The sequence below is a fragment of the Dipodomys spectabilis genome, unplaced genomic scaffold (assembly GCF_019054845.1).
Source record: "Dipodomys spectabilis isolate Male_0828 unplaced genomic scaffold, ASM1905484v1 ptg000052l, whole genome shotgun sequence".
Classification (NCBI taxonomy): domain Eukaryota; kingdom Metazoa; phylum Chordata; class Mammalia; order Rodentia; family Heteromyidae; genus Dipodomys; species Dipodomys spectabilis.
In genome coordinates this window covers 1,198,358-1,216,102 of record NW_024870729.1, presented here as the reverse complement: position 1 = coordinate 1,216,102, position 17,745 = coordinate 1,198,358, and the positions used below count along the sequence as shown (strand labels likewise).

The window sequence follows — 17,745 nt, the reverse complement described above, 5'->3', positions numbered from 1 at the left end:
GATCTCAGCTTCGTGAGGAGCTGGGATTACAGGTGTGAGCCATCAGCGCCCAACGACAAATCTCTGTTTATCTCAATCTTTTTCCATCAATATCTCACTGTTGTTGTTGTTTTATGGGTCCTGGGCTTGAACTCAGGGTGTGGGCACTGCCCCTGAGCTTTTATGCTCAAGGCTGTCAATCTAACACTTGAGCCCACAGCTCCACTTCCACCTTTTTGGTGGTTAATTGCAGATTAGCATCTCAGGACTTTTTTGCCAGTCCAGCTTTGAACTATGATCCTCATCTCTCAGACTCTGGAGTAGCTATGATTACAGGCATGAACCACCAGCACCTGGAAATATTTTATAGTTTTAAGTGTATCAGTCTTTCACATACTGTTTTGGCTTTATATTTTGGTTCTTTTGTGCTACTGAAAATAATTCTTTTTAAATTGTTTTTTAATATTTTCTTATTATAACATAAAAAACAATGGTTTTTATTGTATTTGAAATAGGTAAACTTGCTTGTTAGTTCTGGTAGATATTTTTAGTAGACAGCATTTTCTAGATAGACAATAACATGAATAAGCAAAGTACTTTCTTCTTTCGTTCCTAGTCCTCATTCATTTTATTTCCTTGACTTACTGAACAGGCTAAAACATGTAGCATGATTCTGAACAGAAATGGTAAATACAAATGTTCTTGTCTTGATCCTAACTTTACAGTCCCAGTATTCAACTTTTCTCATTACCTACTTTAGAAGAACAGCATTAGAATCTGTCAAAGGCTTTCTCTGATTATCATATAATTTGTGCTGTATTAATTGATACTTGACTATTAATCATACATCCCTAAATTAAACCAGTCAAGATAGAATGTGTTGTCTGAGCTGGGCGCTGGTGGCTCACACCTGTAATCCTAGCTACTCAGGAGGCTGAGATCTGAGGATCGCGGTTCAAAGCCAGCCTGGGCAGGAAAGACCGTGAGACTCCTATCTCCAATAAACCACCAGAAAACTGGAAGTGGCGCTGTAGCTCAAGTGGTAGAGCACTCGACTTGAGCTGAAGAACTGAGGGACAGCTCCCAGGCCCAGAGTTCAAGCCCCACGACCGACTAAAAAAAAAAAAAAGAATGTGTTGTCTGATTTGCTAATACCTTATTTACTATCCTACATCTATAATTGGGAAGGTAATGGGTCCCTGGTTTTCTTCAAACATCTAGCTTCAGTACTAAGGTATCATAAATTTCATTAGGAAGTGGTTCCTCTTTTTTCGTTTTCTGGAAGAGTTTACATAGGCACAATATTATTGTTTCCTCAACTGCTCAGCAAGAGCTACATGGGCCTGAAATAATGTTTTTATGAATGTTTTTATATGTTTTTTTCCACTAGATAGATGTCTTGTCAATTTCTTCTTTAGTAGGAACAGTGTGTGTTTGTGTATGTGTGTGTGTGTGTATTTCAAGCAAATATTTACTGCAGCTAAGTAGCTAAATATATTGTCATAAGCTTGTTCATAAAAGGAAAGCTGGGCACCACATTTTTTTTTTTCTTTTTTTTTTTTGGGTCCGGTCGTGGGCCTGAACTCTGGGCCTGGGTGCTGTCCCTCAGCTCTTCAGCTCAAGGCTAGCGCTCTACCACTTGAGCCACAGCGCCACTTCCGGCTTTTTTCTTTTTGCTTATGTGGTGCTGAGGAATCGAACCCAGGGCCTCGAGCATGCAAGGCAAGCGCTCTACCACTGAGCCACCTTCCCAGCCCTGGGCACCACATTTTTAATACAACCTACTTAGGAGGCTGACATCTAAGCATCTTGGTCTGAAGCCAGCCCAGGCAAAAAGTACACGAGACTACTCTCCAATTAACCAACAACAACAACCACAACAAAGACCAGAAGTGGAAGTGTAACTCAAGTGGTAGAGCTCAAGACACAAAGTTCTACCACAGTACCAATATACACACACTCAAAAAGATTGTCTTATGTCTATAGAATTTCTTAGTCCTGATATTGAGGAGTTACACATTATCTCTTGCTTCCTGATCAGTCTGGCTAAAGGTTTAATTTGACATCAAATAATCTGCTTTCGTTTTACTGATTTTTCTCTGTCATTTTTCTGATCTCTATTTCATCAAGTTTGGTTCTGATTTTCATTATTTCCTATTACTCACATTAGATACATTTGCTGCTCTTTTTTCAAAGTTTTATATGGAAGAGGTGAGGTCATGAGCATAAGATGTTTTTTCTTCTCTGACATTGGAAATGGCTACTGGAAAATTCTCTACAATCAATGCTTGTTCCGCATCTTACAATTTTAATATACTGTGCCTTCATTATTGTTCAGCTCAAAATGCTTGCTAATTTTTCTTCTTTTGTATTCTCTGATCCACAAGTAATTTTAAAACATACTTTTTCCATTCTATTGGGAGAATAATTTACTAAGACTTGTTTTATAGTCCAACATATGCATTGTCTTTTTTAAATTTATTTTTGTAAAAATGCTCTACAGCGGGATTACAGTTACATGAGTAAGGTAATGAGTACATTTCTTGTCCAACATTGTTACCCCCTCCTTTTTTTCCTAATATCCCTTCTCTCCCTCAATGTTCCCACTCCTTCCCCCTCCAGAAGTTGTAAAGCTCATTTCCAACATAGTGTCTTATGAGTATCATTGTTGCAATGGGTCATCCTATGTCCTTTTTTCAGCATTTTGTTATTCCCCTTCCCCTCCCAAATTATATAAATGTATATACAAAATGCAACATACTAAAATCAAATACAGTGACAACAGGGGATATACAGTAGGGAGGAAGAATATACAGAAGGAAACAAAAAAAGTCACATTGCACATTAAAAACAACACAGAAAAACCTCTTGAGTCCATCTCTTAATTTTCATTGCACTTAGCATCATCTTATAGGGTCATATGTGCATAGCTTTTGAGCAGAAAACTGCTCATCTGCTAAAACATATACTAGTTATTGCAAATAAGAGAAACCATGGGAACTATGTTTCTTTGGGTCTGGCTTACTTAATACAATTTTTGCCAAGTCTTTCCATTTCCTTACAAATGGGTCTGTGCCATTCTTTCTGATGGAAGCATAGAATTCCATTGTGTGTGTGTGTGTGTGTGTGTGTGTGTGTGTGTGTGTGTGTGTGTGTGTGTGTGTGTAAAATATATATACCAGATACCAGATTTTCTTGATCCATTCATCTACTGTGGGGCATCTGGGTTGGTTCCATATCTTAGCAAGGGTGAATAATGCTGTGATAAACATAGTTGTACTGGTAGCTTTAGTATGACCTTGTTTATGATTGCTTGGGTAAATGTCCAAAAGTGGGATTGCTGCGTCCTAGAGGAGCTCTATGTGTGGTCTTTTAAGGAACCTCCATACTGTTTTCCAACGTAGTTGAACAAGTTTACACTTCCACCAACAAGGCAATAGGGTTCCCTTCTGGCCATATCCCCTCCAGCATCTGTTGTTATTAGATTTCTTGATTATAGCTATAGCCATTCTAACTTGGGTGAGGTAGAATCTCAATGTTGTTTGGATTTGCATTTTTTCTATATACATGAAGCTTGAACTTAAATGTTAAGTTAGTTGATAATCATATTAAAGTCTATGCTGATAATATCTTTAGGGAAAAAGATGGTGAATTATCCATTAAATTATTGCTTTTGTCCATTTCTCCTCTGATTATATAACTTTATTTTTTAAAGTTATTACTTATTTCTCTTCCTGTCTCAATTTCTATTGCATTGTTCAGAAATTTTCCAAACAAAGTAATACTACAAAGATGGTAATAAAATTTGCTAGAAGTATAAAAAGTCATTATTAGTCCCATAAAATTTTGTAATATATCCTTGATGAATAGATTATACCAAGGATAATGGTAAATACCATTGTCCTTTACTATTATCCTTGGTAAAAATAATTTTTTCTAAAGTATCCATGAGGTATACCAATAAAGTTACTCTGACTTCCCTTCTATTCATAATATGACACTTTTCTCACTATTTTACTATCCTTCAAACTAGGTTTTATACAGATACAATATAGCAAAACCTTGTTTTTTTCATTTGATATTACAATTTCTTCTGTTCTGACCATAAACAATGTGACTGTGACATACTAGGCTTCAATCCAGCATCTTGCAAACTTTTAGTTATGCATTGCACCTGTTAGCTCTAATTTCTTCCATTCTTTTGGATTGAATGTATTATCAGGATTATATCTTCTTTGTTGGCCACCTGTACTTTTTTATGGGGGAGGGGTGGGTCGGTTGTGGGCTTGAACTCAGAGCCTGGGCATTACCCCTGAGCTCTTTTGCTCAAGGCTAGTGCTCTACTACTTGCAGTTTTTGAGTGGTTAATTAGAATTAAGAATCTCACGAGGATTTTTCTGTCAGATTGTCTTCAAATCTCCATCCTCAAATCTCCTGAGTAGCCAAAAATTACAGGCATGAGTCACCATTACCCGGCTTCACCAGCATCTTCTTTGTTATGGCAAGTTTCTTTGTTATGGCAAGTTTTGAGTTTTCACAATTCACCCTTTGACATAAAAACTTCTAATATGTTTTCCATGTAAATCTTTCAACAGCACATTTCCCTTTCACCTCTCAGCCTTTGTACTGTTAGCATCATATGTTTTCTGTTTTTATAAACCTTAAATTACATTGTAATTTTTTTGCCTTACGAAGTAAGTTGGTTTTGAAAATGATATTAAATAACAAAATCTGCTGCATAGTTCTCCACATATTTACCATTTCTGGTGTTCATTCCTTCTTGGTTCATTTAGTTCTGCCTAAGGGACCTCTGTAGTAATTCTTGCATGTCAAGTCAACTGCTGGTGAATTTTTGGTTTCATTTATAAAATAGTCTATATTTCCATGGTTTTCTGAAAAAATTGTTCTCAGTGAATGAATATGCTATGTTGACTTTTGTAGTAAGATAATTATTGGTTCTCTGGCTTACCTTGTCTCAGGTAAAAATTCTGCTGTCATTAGCTCTATTCCACATTGTTTTTCTCCATCTCTAGCTGCTTTTAATTTGTTTTTGTTATCACGTGTCAATTTGAGCAAATTGATTGGGATGGCCTTAGTATACTTCTCCTTGTGTCTCTTGTGCTGGGGACTTGGAAAGTGTCTTGAAACTTGTATTACATATGGAAATTCTGGAGCTACACTTGTATATACATCTGTCCAGTCGTCATGTCTCTCTCCTGCCTTTGAGCCCTTCAACTTTATAAACATAAATTCCCATGACATTGTTCTACGGTATACTGATAGGGGTTTTTTAGCTCTTTTATTTCTGCTGCTTATTTTAGGTAATTTTTGTTCCTATGTCTTTATGATCCATAATATCATTTTTTGCCTAAAATGCTGTTAATCCTACCTGGTATATTTTCAATGAATATACTGTGGTTTTGTCATAGAAGTATGCTTTGGATCTTTTTTTATCCCAAATATATCTCCTAACATACATTTTTCCTCATTCTTGATCATATGGAATAGAGTTATAATACTGCATAGATGTTGCTGTCCAATTCTATCATCTGAGAGATTTCTAGGTTAATGTATATTTGATTTTTCTCCTCATTACAGGTAGAACTTTTTTCTTATTTACATACCTAGTAAGTTCTCAGTAGATAAGAGATTGTAAGGAATAATATTAAGATATATTATATTCATAAACTGCTTTGTCAAATGGCAAGTCCTTTGTGATGCAAATAGCAGCTATTTAAATATAATAAAAAAATTTAAAAAGATTGTGAAGTATATTAAGGAGGCACCATAAATTCTTGTGTTGGCTTAAATATCTTTGGCCTTGTTCGAGAACTCAGTTAAATGATTTGAACACATTTTGAGACCTTAACTTCTGTTAAATGTTGTTACACAAGCTTAGAGCATCCTTGGTTTACAAATAATTTTCCCTATCAGTGTAGCAAACTTTCTTCAAGTATTCTGTCTATACTTTTTTCTCTTTATGAGGTAATGTAACAAATTCCTGATCCTGTGTGAAAACCAGACACTCTTCTGCTGAGTCTTTTTGAATATTCTTTCCTCAAGTTTCATATAGTAAGACCATAAGGGCTTGGGAGATGGACCTCCAGTAGAGAAAATTTGTAAAGGCCTTATTTTGCCTCACATATCCAAGATCTGAAATTGATGATGCTGGAAACCTGGAAACATCATCAGGTAGGGGGCACACAAGTCTGAAGGGAATGCACATTCTTTAGCCAGAAAGTCAGAAAAATGGTAGCAAAAGACAAAAAGGAAATCAGCTCATCATTCCCCTACTAGAGAAAAATACCAAAGAAATATCTATTATCCCTCCCCCACACACCCCACACACACAGAGAAACACAATCTTAGGGATGCCAGTAAAGTTCAGTAAATCTTCACTGTGTTATACTGAGATATTCCAAGCAGACTCCCTTGCCAGGAAAATATGTCCAAAGCCTTACTTGAGATGTCCTTTTTCCAGTTCCATTGAGACTACCTGAAGATGTGGGTTTCCAGCTCCTCTGGCTGGAATGTACTAAGGGGTCACTCACACTATAGGTACAAGAAGCCTAATAGAGTATCAGGACTCCCCAGCAGTAGCAAGGCCATTTCAGGTGGAGCCAGAGGGGGGTATGGAGGAGGTCTTGCATCCTACCCGCCACAGTAGGTAGAAGGATATTCATGAAGGACTGCAGAACAGGAAGTCCCACTCCCCACTGATAGTTTTCAACAGAGACAATATGGGAAATAACTGCAGACTACTAACAAATGTAGACTGGAGGCACCATCTAGTGATGAATAGCAGCTATGACTACAAACTCAGAAAAGCACCCTGATTTGTTCTGGCTCAGGAGCAAACTAATCCAGATTATAAAGCCTGCAATTAACACATGTTACTAAATGCACATTATCATTTACTAACTTTCAGAGAAATGTGACTTCATAATGGACAATTCAAGGTACCAGAAACTAACATAAAAAAACCATATATGTGAACTTTCAAATAACTTAAAATGAAGCTTTAAGGAAACTCAACAAACCTGAAGAAACAGGAATAAAACAGCCAAGTACTCTATCAGAGAAACTTAACAGAGATATTGAAGTAATTGGAATAAAAATAGATAAACAAGGGAGAGGGAAACAATGTCAGGAAATGTACTCACTACCTTCTGTATGTAAATGTAACCCCTCTGTACATCATTTTAACAATAAAATTAAATTAAAAGACAGAAATCTGCAAGTTTCAAATTAAAATAAGTCAAATCAAAAACACAATAGAATGTTACTGATTATAGGTCAAACAGGAAAAGCAATCAATAAGCACAAAGGTGGTCTAGTTTTAAATACATATAGATCAAAGAAAAGATTGAAGAAAATTTTTAGGCATTTTGAAACAGCATTAAAAGAACAAATATTATGGGATTCATGAAGCTCTTAAAAATGTCAGAGGGGTAGAAAGCTTATTCAGAGAGGTAATAACAGAAAAACACACTATACTTAGAGGACACAAATGTCCAGGTATAAAAAGGGTCAAAGGTTATCAGCCAGATTCAATTCAACAAACTCAACCCCACCACATAGGACACTCATGCTCTCAAAGAAGTGATTCTTACAGGAAGAAGAAACAATGTTTATGGGTGTTCAGCTTGCTGGTCAGCACACTGTTTCTCAAGCAGAAACACCTTAGAGTACCTAAGAGAGTGGCATGACTGTGTTTAAAGGAGCATGGGGGAAACTTGCCCAGAATACTGTGCCCAACAAACTTCCTTCAGAGATGAGAAAAGATATAAAGACATGCCCAGATAAGCAAAAGCAGAGGGAAATTATCACCACCGGGCCTACAAGAAATGCTAAAGGAAATGGGTGAAGTAGCTCATGCTCAGGAGGCTGAGATTGGGTAGACCCTGAGTTCAAAGCCAGCTTGGTCAAAAAATTCCTTTTCAATAATAGCTGAACATGATGGCACATGCCTGTCATCCCAGCTACATGGGAAGCTCAGATTGGGAGGATCACTGTTCCAAGGCCTGAATAAAGTACATCATATCAGAAATAAATAACAGTTCCCCAAATTAAGTTTCATCATCATCATCATCATCATCATCATCATCATCATCATCATCATCATCATCATCACATTTTTTGTTTTCTATGTTAAAATGCTGAAATAATATGCTTACATTAATAGATAGGAAACATCATGAGGCCTTAGGGCAAGGTAAGACTGCTGCCATTCTAAAAATCTTTTTAGGAGTTCATCTGCCTCACCATTTGTAGAAATCTTATTTTTGTCTGACCACAGCTCCAATGATGATAGCACAACAGTAATGTTAAATTGTGTAAACATCTAAAAACAAAAGAAATACATGTAAATATTTTGATATTTTCACACATCCATACTAAATTTGTAAGCTGAATTATTTTTTTTTAAAAAATCTCATTAACTTAATGCAAATGATCATTTTCAAAGTCAGAGAAACCTAACATGTAAAAAAATTACTTACTGAATTTATAAGGCTGACCATTTCAATGACTTTATTTGTTACAATCACTCTATCAGAGCCCAAGTAATCATACTGAAAGACAAAATGTTATAGTTAGATACAATTTGATATGTAATACCCTTAGAGATTTACTCCTGAGTTCGTGGCTCATATGTGGTTTAACAGTTCAAAGTAAAACAATAACAAATTCACTGATCATTCTTTTTGAATTCTTTGAGATATCAACCACCTCACTATCATTAAAGTCCACTATTGTGGGACTGTTGACTTTTGGAGGAGTCACATTGCCATGTTTTTTTCATCTTTCTTCTGGAATTTGTGCATCTGTGGCTAAGTTACTGCGTAGAGACAGCATAAGAAAACCTACCAAATGCTGTGTGATAAAGGGAAGATGAGAGAGAAAAGAAAAAGGGATATGGCATAGAGGTGAATCTGTTCAAAGTACAGAAATCTCACAGTAGCCTCTTCTTACTACAAATGTATGTTAAGTCAAAACTTAAAAAGTAAAAATGAAACAACTTCTTTCCGTAGAAGTATTCTCAATGTTCACGCAGGGCTGGGTAAGGACAGGCTTGTGTGCAGTATCTCATGCCTGACTCGGTGTTGCTCAGCAGCCAAACAATGACCTACATGCTCTGGGCACTGCAGTTCTGAGTGTGTAGAGGGAGAGCAGGACTGGTCAAGGGTGAAGTGCAGGCTTCCAAGTTGCATTTACTTTAGAATAGCCCCTCGTTTTCATATTTAGAGCTGGTCCCAGCTATAAAGATCTTCACAAGTCTGTGAGCCAGACACATTTTCTGTGTCTATAGGACCCTCAATTTGTACCCTTAGGGGTAACGAGTCTAAACCTAGAGGAGTCCTCCAAATGTGTTGGAGTTGTGAGTTACAGCCCTCTGCCCATTCTGTGTGGGAAGGAGGCCAGCAAATCACATGACCCACTGAACTTGGACATGCCTAGCAACATCACAGACAGCTGGAGGAGAATCCTTGGCATTGCAGCTCAGAGCTATTTCCACAATGATCTTCTGGAGATGGGGTGCACTCGTAGCCCTGAGTGTGGAACCGCTGCCCTTGCTTTCCACTGATTATATTTTTTAGCAGCTCCACATCAGAGCATCTCACTCCTCAGGACCACCATTCATTGCCATCTCCCACCAGACACTGTAAGGTTGGTGTCCCTGGGCCCCTCCAGCCATGATGAGTCTTTATCTCCAGATCCCCATAGACTTAATCACAAACAATAGGTTCTCTTGCACAAAAAGGGGCTTGGCTATATATACTTCTTTACATGTGTGTATCTAGTAACATGTATATAGAGGTGTCTAGGTTTCATAGCTGACTCAATGTTTTGTTGAGGAATTGTTGACTATGCAAAAGAAAGCAGAAAAGGAACATTTGGTCACCACTATATTGTTTAGAATACTGGTAGTGTAAACAATACTTTCCTTTAGCGGTTGTGGGGCTTGAACTCAGGGCCTGAAACCTGTCCCTGAGCTCTTCTGCTCAAGGGTAGCACTCTACCACTTTGAGTCACAGCTCCATCTCTGGTTTTTGAATGAAGATTAGAATCTCATGGGGACTTCTCTGCCCTTGCTGGCTTCAAACCACAATCCTCAGCCTCCTGAGTAGCTAAGATTACAGGCATGAGCCACCAGTACCCGGCTAAACACAACATTTTTAAAACAACTTTGAAAACTTTGTAATCTTGAAACAAAATATTTTCATAATTCAAAATATAGGAATTTAGCTATGTACATATTAGAAATATTTCAATTTTTCTCAAATACTGCCATATCTCAATTTTAATGTTCCCTTTGTGTTTTTTCCCAGAACTCTAATAAATTCCGGTCTCTGAATTCAAGTCTGTCCTCTGACAAGCTCTACAGCCTAAGAATGGAATTGGCAATGAACTCTGTTCAAGCTCTGTGTGATTTCCTATCAAGTGTGAAAATCAAATACTTATTATCATACTGAAACTTATTTTCTGAAGTGTTTAAATGTCAGAAGAAATATGCCATCAGTGTTTGATTACAAAGTTATCCCTTTCGAGATCCTGACTCTGATGAGGTCCTCAATTTGTTTATGGAAGTGAAGGATCTAGAGGTATTTTTATATCAGGTAAACAATGAAGTGGAAGAGGAGCACCATCAAGAACTGCTTTAAGGGCTGGGAAGGTGGCTCAGTGGTAGAGTGCTTGTCTTGCATGCATGAAGCCCTGGGTTTGATTCCTCAGCACCACATAAGCAAAAAAAGCTGGAAGTGGTGCTGTGGCTCAAGTGGTAGAGGGCTAGCCTTGAACTAAGGAGCTCAGGGGATCAGGCCCAGAGTTCAGGCCCCATGACATAGGGAAAGGGAGACAAACAAGCGGGTGAGATTAAATGGAATATATTGTAAACATGTCTGGAGATATAATGACATCTTCCTCTTACAACTTATTTAAGAAAAAAAAAAAAAAACCCTGCTTGAAGATCCTGTTATACTCATGTAAGCAAGTCTGCATATAGCTATGCCCTCATCACTTTCTCTCAGTACCTATTTTACAGGGTGAAATGTTCTCTAGACTTTATATTGCCTTTTAAAAAAAGACTTCTCTAAAGTAAGACATGCTTAAAGAATCTCATCTGACCAATTGTCACCATTTTTAAAAAAAGTGAGAAAAGACATAAAAACATATCAGCAAAAGATCATTTTTCACTGTGAGGTTGTTGTTTTCATATTTATTTCACATAAAATATTTGTATATGAATAAAATATTTCATACAAGACATATCTGATAAGATACAAGATAAGTAGCTCTAACTTAGCTTTGATTTTGTTTTTCAGTTTTCACATTTTTACACTGTGCTGTATATAACAGGCCAGTAAGACTAAAAAAATCTTTTAATGCCCTCTAGCTGAGAATAATCATACAATTATAATGCAAAAAAATGCAAAACACATACCAAACTTTTGTCCACCACAATGATCATCTCTAGATACAGAGGTAACAAGTTTGGAGGTGGTGGTACATCTAACTAGGAGGAAAAAAAAAGAAAAGCAACATTTAAAACTTAACATTTTTTTTATGAAAATACCGTACAGAGGAGTTACAATTACATGGGCAAGATAATGAGTACATTTCTTATCAAGCATTGTTGCTTCCTCCTTTTTAACATTTTTCTTAATGTATTGTGTGCCCGCTCTTAAAGCTTTTATTGTAGCATTTATAGAACATGTTAATAATTCTTCCAATTGGAAATTTTCATGTGTAGTGCTTTAAATTTTATGTTGTACTATTTACTTATATAACTGTAACTCCTCTGTATCCTCTGTACATCACCATTATAACAACAAAATATTTTTAAAGTTTTATGTCATTGGAGTCTAGTAATAAGAACACTGATTACGAGGCCATAATATGTCACTTATAGATTTATAGCTTCTAACTTTCAAGCTAAGACCAAAGCACTTAACATTTTTAGGCATGCTTTACCTGAATAACAGAAATGGGTGAAAATTAATAGAAGACTCAAAAAATTTTACATTCTTTGTCCTTCATACACACATGGCTTTCACAACCACAATGTAACTTTGCAGTTTTGTCAAGAAGAAAGTTTATTTCTCCTGACTTTTAATAAGGGATGGTCCTTGGAACTTGATTGAATCAATAAATACAAATGAATTGCTGTTATGCCAAATCACACTCTGAGTCGCCTTTCATGCTTGTATTCATCTGGATAGGTCAGTATATAATAAAGAAAAAGTTTACCCCGTGGCCATGGGTGAGGAAAGAGGTATGCTGTGGAAGAAGGAAAAAAGAGGGGGAGGAGGAGGAAGAGGAAGAAAAGGAAGAGAAGCAGAAGTAGGAGAAAAAGAGGAGGAGAAAAAAGAGGAAGAGGAGGAGGTATAGCTCAATTAATAGAGTGCCAACCTTGGGCAAAAATGCCAAGCTAGAGTGTGAGTTCAAGCCCCCATACTGAGATATGCACAAACATTTTAGTTTAGGAGGTTTTAGTCTTGTTTTTCAACAACAACCAAACAAAAAAAAAAAGGCATACTTTTTTCCTCTGGTGAAAAAAAATAGAAACTGTCCCAAAAGAAGTTCAGATATTGGATTTACAGAACAGGGATAATAAATTCACTCTTTTTAATGCACTCAAAGACTTCAGGAAAATTGTGAACGAAGAACTAAAAAGGAAAGCAGAAGAATGATGTTTTCCCAAACAGGTTTGTTGTTGTTGTTGTTATTGTTGTTGTTTTATTTAGTTTGGGTTTTGGGGGTAATTGTTGGTGGGTTTTTTTTTGTTTTTGTTTGGTTGTTGGTGGTGGTGGTGGTGGTGGTGGTCCCATTTTTGTGCTGGTCTTGGGGCTTGACCTCAGAGCCTGGACGCTTTTCCTGAGTTTTGTGTACTCAAAGTACTTAGTGTTCTACCACTTGAGCTACAGCTCAACCTCCAGCTATTTGGCAGCTGATTGGAGAGAAGATTCTCATGGACTTTCCTGCTTAGACTAGTGTCAAACCATGATTCTTAGATCTCAGCCTCCTAAGCAGCGAGGATTACAAGCGCGAGCCACTGTTGCTCAGCTTACTAAACTGTTTTAATAAACAATCCCAAGGCTATTAAAAAGAAATTATGGAGCTAAAAAAACTAATAACAAATATGATTAGAGATTCACTAGCAGGCCCTATCACAAAGAAGAAAATTTCAAATTCCAAAGCAAGTTAATTAAATTTTTTACAATTTATTTTTAATTGACATGCACTAGCATTTTTTGAGGTCCACTGTGATAATTGGTGTAGAGACATGTGTAGTCATACTGAGGAATGAGCATTTTCAGCGCTGCAACATTCATTGTTTCTCTTTCGGAGTTTTTGAAATCCTGTCTACTTCTTTATAAAAACATACAATAATTTGTTTCGAACCCACTCTACTCTAGAACAGTATAACTTATTTCTCTTAGTATGAGGAGCACACAGAATCCAGAAGACCAGTGGAATGCTATCAAGCATACCAATATATGCATAATGGGATAGCCCATACAAAGAGACAAAGAGAAGGGAAGAAAGAATATTTGAAAAATAGAGAGAAACCTCCCAAATCTGATCAAAGATATGAAGCTGTACATCAACACACTCCAAGTAGAACAAACACAATGAATCTATAACACTCTATAATCAAAATGCGAGCACCAACAAAAAGAACCATGAAAGTAGCAGGACAGAAGCAGCTCACTACAAATCAAGAATTCAGATGAACAACTGCAGTCCATTTGGGCCCTGGGTCATTTCCAGAACACAGTAGAGATGATAAAAGAGCTGGAAAATAATAGTGGACTGGACTGCCTATCTCACACACACAGATCAGTGCAAATATACATACACAGGTTCCTCCTTCAGCATGTGTTTCCCACGCCAGTTTTGTTCTGCTGTCCCCTTGCCCCAAGGGTAGCATCCTCACCCCTGTGCACATACTCCAGCCAGCAAGAAAGGGAAAAGATGAAGAGGAGGAGAACATTTCTCTTCACAATTCAATCCAGAGGTGACCTGATACGGCCCAACCACACATGGTGAGCCACAGGTTTGTTCTACCTAGGTATGAGGAGAGGTTGAGAAATGTAGTCATTTTAAAATTTTCTTCTTAAAGCTAAGTTCTGCAGTTTTGTTGAATGGACAGCAAACAGGGAGAACATGTGCTGGGAGCAACTAACACCCTACTTACCCATAATAAGCTGCCAACATATGCACTTACATGGAGTACTCAACACTCTGTTAGTTACTTCTGACTCCTTGCTTTGGAAGGCATTATTTGTAAATGGTGGCTCCATTAACAACCAGGAAAATAAAGACAAAAGTAAGTAAAGAGTGTTGGAGGATTTTTTTGTTTGGCTTATAGTGAACATACTCTAGGAACTATTTTAGAAAGTGTTAAAAGCATAACAAAACAAAAACTAAGAATTAAGAAGATTATGAAAAATAATTAGCAGATTACTGAAAAAAAGAAAAAGACAACTCATGTTTTCAAGAAATTGTAGATTACTAGAAAGAAAAGATATTTGCTACAACTGTATAATCAGCTAAGACATTTTACTTTGAAAGTAGTAATAAAAAGATTATCACTTACTTTTTTACTTATAAAAATGTTATAGTCCACTTGATTTTCTTCCATGGTTTTGCCTCTTTCATTAAAACTTTCAAGTACATTGTTTTCATTCCCTAATTTATAAAGAATATGCTGGAATTCAACTGCAGATTCCAGAGGCTCAATTCCATAAGAAACATTTTCAAATTGTAACATTCCTCTGTAAAATTGAGGATAAAACTTTTAATCATAAAATCTATAAGACAAAGTCCAGAAGAAAGAAAGAAAGAAAGCTATTTTGAGTCTACTGTCTTGTTCCAAACTCTCTTTAGAGACAAATGACTCAGAAGAGACAAATTATTACACTAATACATAAAATCAACTTTCTAGTTTATTGTTTTTAGTTATAAAACCATTTGATTAGGTACTAGTGGCTATTACCTTTAATCCTAGCTGTAACACTTGAGAAGATGATGTCAAGAGAAATGTGGATTTAAGGACAGCTTGGGCAAAAATAGTTTGCAAAGTCCCATTTCAATCCGGGGGCACAATGGCACACACCCATCACCCCAGTTACACAGGATAAGATGGAAGGACAGCCGCACAAAGCTAGCTGGGGCTAAAATAGTCATGAGATCCCCATCACAACAGCGAACGCTGGGTATAGAGGTCCATCCTTCATCTCAGATACAATGGGATACACAAACCAGGAGGGTTGTAGGCCAAGCTGGACCAGGCAATACGCCAGATTCTATCTTAGAAATGATCAGAGTACACGGATCTAAGATGTGACAGAACTCAAGTGGATAAAAACAAAATAAAATCAGAGCAAAAAAAAAATCAGAGCATGAAGGGGAAGGAGGGAATATCCAAGCAATAGAGTGCCTGCTATCACAACCAAGTTCTAAGTTTAAACCCTTATGTCTCTCTCTCTCTCTCAATCTCTCTCTCTCTTTTTCTCTCTCTCTCTCTCTCTCTCTCTCTCTCACACACACACACACACATACACACAGAGTAGCAAAAAAATCATCTATCAATTGTTAGGAGTAATTGAGTAATCTTCCTGTTTTCCAAGTCAATGAGTAAATAGAGCAATAATAAATTGGAATCTTACTAGGCACCAATGACTTATACCCATAATACTAATTACTCAGGAGGCTGAGATCTGAGGATCATGATTTGAAGCCAGCCTGAAAAGAAAAGCTCATGAGACTCATCACTAATTAACCACAACCAAAAGTTGTGACTCAAGTGGTAGAGTACTAGCATTGAGGCGGGGAGAAAGCTCAGGGACAGTGCCCAGGCCCTGAGTTCAAGCTGCAAAACCAGTACAAAAAAAAAATCTTGATAAATTTCTCTGTGATTAGCAATGATTTTGAAAAATGATTACATGGCTTCTATAACACAAAAAAGTTGTAATAATGAAATGACAATTTGAATAAGAAATCAAAAATGAGATTTGAAATTAATTAATAATTAAACTACTCTGCCCTACACACTAGTAACTGTTGGAGTCACTAATGATTTCAATAATTCCATGTAAGAATGAAAACATCTGCTTGTGAGAAAACAAATCATACACTACAAAACAAAGGTGGTGATTTTCCTGGTAAAATGAGAACTTCTCTAAGTAGAGTGGAGGGAAACGGTATGATGAAAAAATGAGTATTATATTTATAATTGTTCAGGTTCACTGTGAAGATTTTTTTGTGATAAAGAGCAAGATTCCTTTATCTTTTAATCACCAAACATTAAGACATATGCATTAGAAGAATTGCAAATACTTCAGCCATCTTAAAACTGGTTCCCCTAACTCAAGAACATTTAGTTGTCATTTCAATAGTTAAGAAACAATAAGGACAGAATGGAATACGAACCTTCCAGGAAGCTAGAAATGTCTTGTTAGTGAGGAAAGTGAGAAGAAGTAAGAGTAGTCAGAAGGTGTTCAGAGGAGAGCATCACTGAACAAGCTCTACATGAGAATTTTCCTCTACCTACACACACTATAACCACAGTGAACATGCCACAGCCAGCTACGCAGTAAAAACATAAGAACCTCAGTCCAGAGCATGTGCTGAGGGTGGCAACAGAACTTGGATATCCTTCAATATAGCCGTGATAGTAGCATCGAGCCTAGGAAAGGAAAAAAAAAAAGTAACTGGTTACTTAAGACTTGACATAAATTCTAATGATTTCTCACTTGTAAACTTGTAAACCTCTCACCACTGATGACAGGCAACATGATGTATACCAGTATGAGTAAAGTGAAATTCAGGGGCAAAATGTCTCTATATATTTGCCACTTTCACTTATTACTCTCTTTGGATTATGGCTAATTATGGAATTACTATTCTTTTCCCTGCTTCCAACATACCTGTCACTTAGGGGTAAAATTATTTTCCAATATAGAATCTAGGTCATGGGTCAGATTTTCCTTAAAATATAATACTGAAAGGAGACATATAGAAATATAATCACCTACGAAGGCTTAACATAACCCAAAGAATGACAAGCTTTTTTAATAAAATGAGTAGACGGTAAGGTAAAATGCATTCCCAAAACTAACCAAGGATATCTGAGGATGAAGGAATTCCAATTTACCAACAGGATACAAATATTCCACATCTGTATTAACTAAATAATGTAACTTTTAAAAAATGGAAAGCCAAAATTGAAAGAAAGTAAAAACAGAAAATTCATAGCCATATTAAAATATTTTTGAACCTAATTTCTCTCTGTAACTGATAGAGTAAACATCCAAAATGAGCAGGTTTGAACAGCAATGCTAGCAAAGGAATAATTAATATAAACAATACCTAAATTCTGCCTTCTAAACACATAATAGGATGTTTACAAAAATAAAACTATGTTCTTGGAAATAAAGCAGAACTCAACAAACTTTGGAGGGCCAGAACAAACAACCGGAGATAGAGTGGCAATCATTGCCATGGGGTGGGGAGGGGGAACATCATACCATTTCGGGATTCAATGATGCATAGATTTTGGTATAAATAAGTGTGAGGTTTCTTATTAACATACTGCTTTGTGAAACTACTAAGGATGAAAAAATAAAGGGAAATGATGGTCCTATTATAAGCAAAGGAAGATGTTGAATACGACATTGCAACCTTTTTATTTCTGTCAGTCATGGGCCTGGGCACTGTCCAGGAGCTTTTTCCGCTCAAGGATAGTGCCATAGCTCTTCG

General features: G+C 36.7%; 1 protein-coding gene across 1 annotated transcript in view; it reads right to left on the bottom strand.

The window, feature by feature from the left end:
- Window positions 1-17,745, bottom strand: part of Adam32 (ADAM metallopeptidase domain 32) — a 98,736-nt gene that overhangs the window by 67,178 nt on the left and 13,813 nt on the right. Inside the window, exons 6-10 of the mRNA XM_042679454.1 lie at window positions 16,596-16,672; window positions 14,582-14,759; window positions 11,423-11,494; window positions 8,481-8,552; window positions 8,157-8,323 (exon numbers count right to left, since the gene is read on the bottom strand). Of these exons, the coding sequence (XP_042535388.1) occupies window positions 8,157-8,323; window positions 8,481-8,552; window positions 11,423-11,494; window positions 14,582-14,759; window positions 16,596-16,672 (566 nt within the window). The remainder of the gene's footprint in view (window positions 1-8,156; window positions 8,324-8,480; window positions 8,553-11,422; window positions 11,495-14,581; window positions 14,760-16,595; window positions 16,673-17,745) is intronic.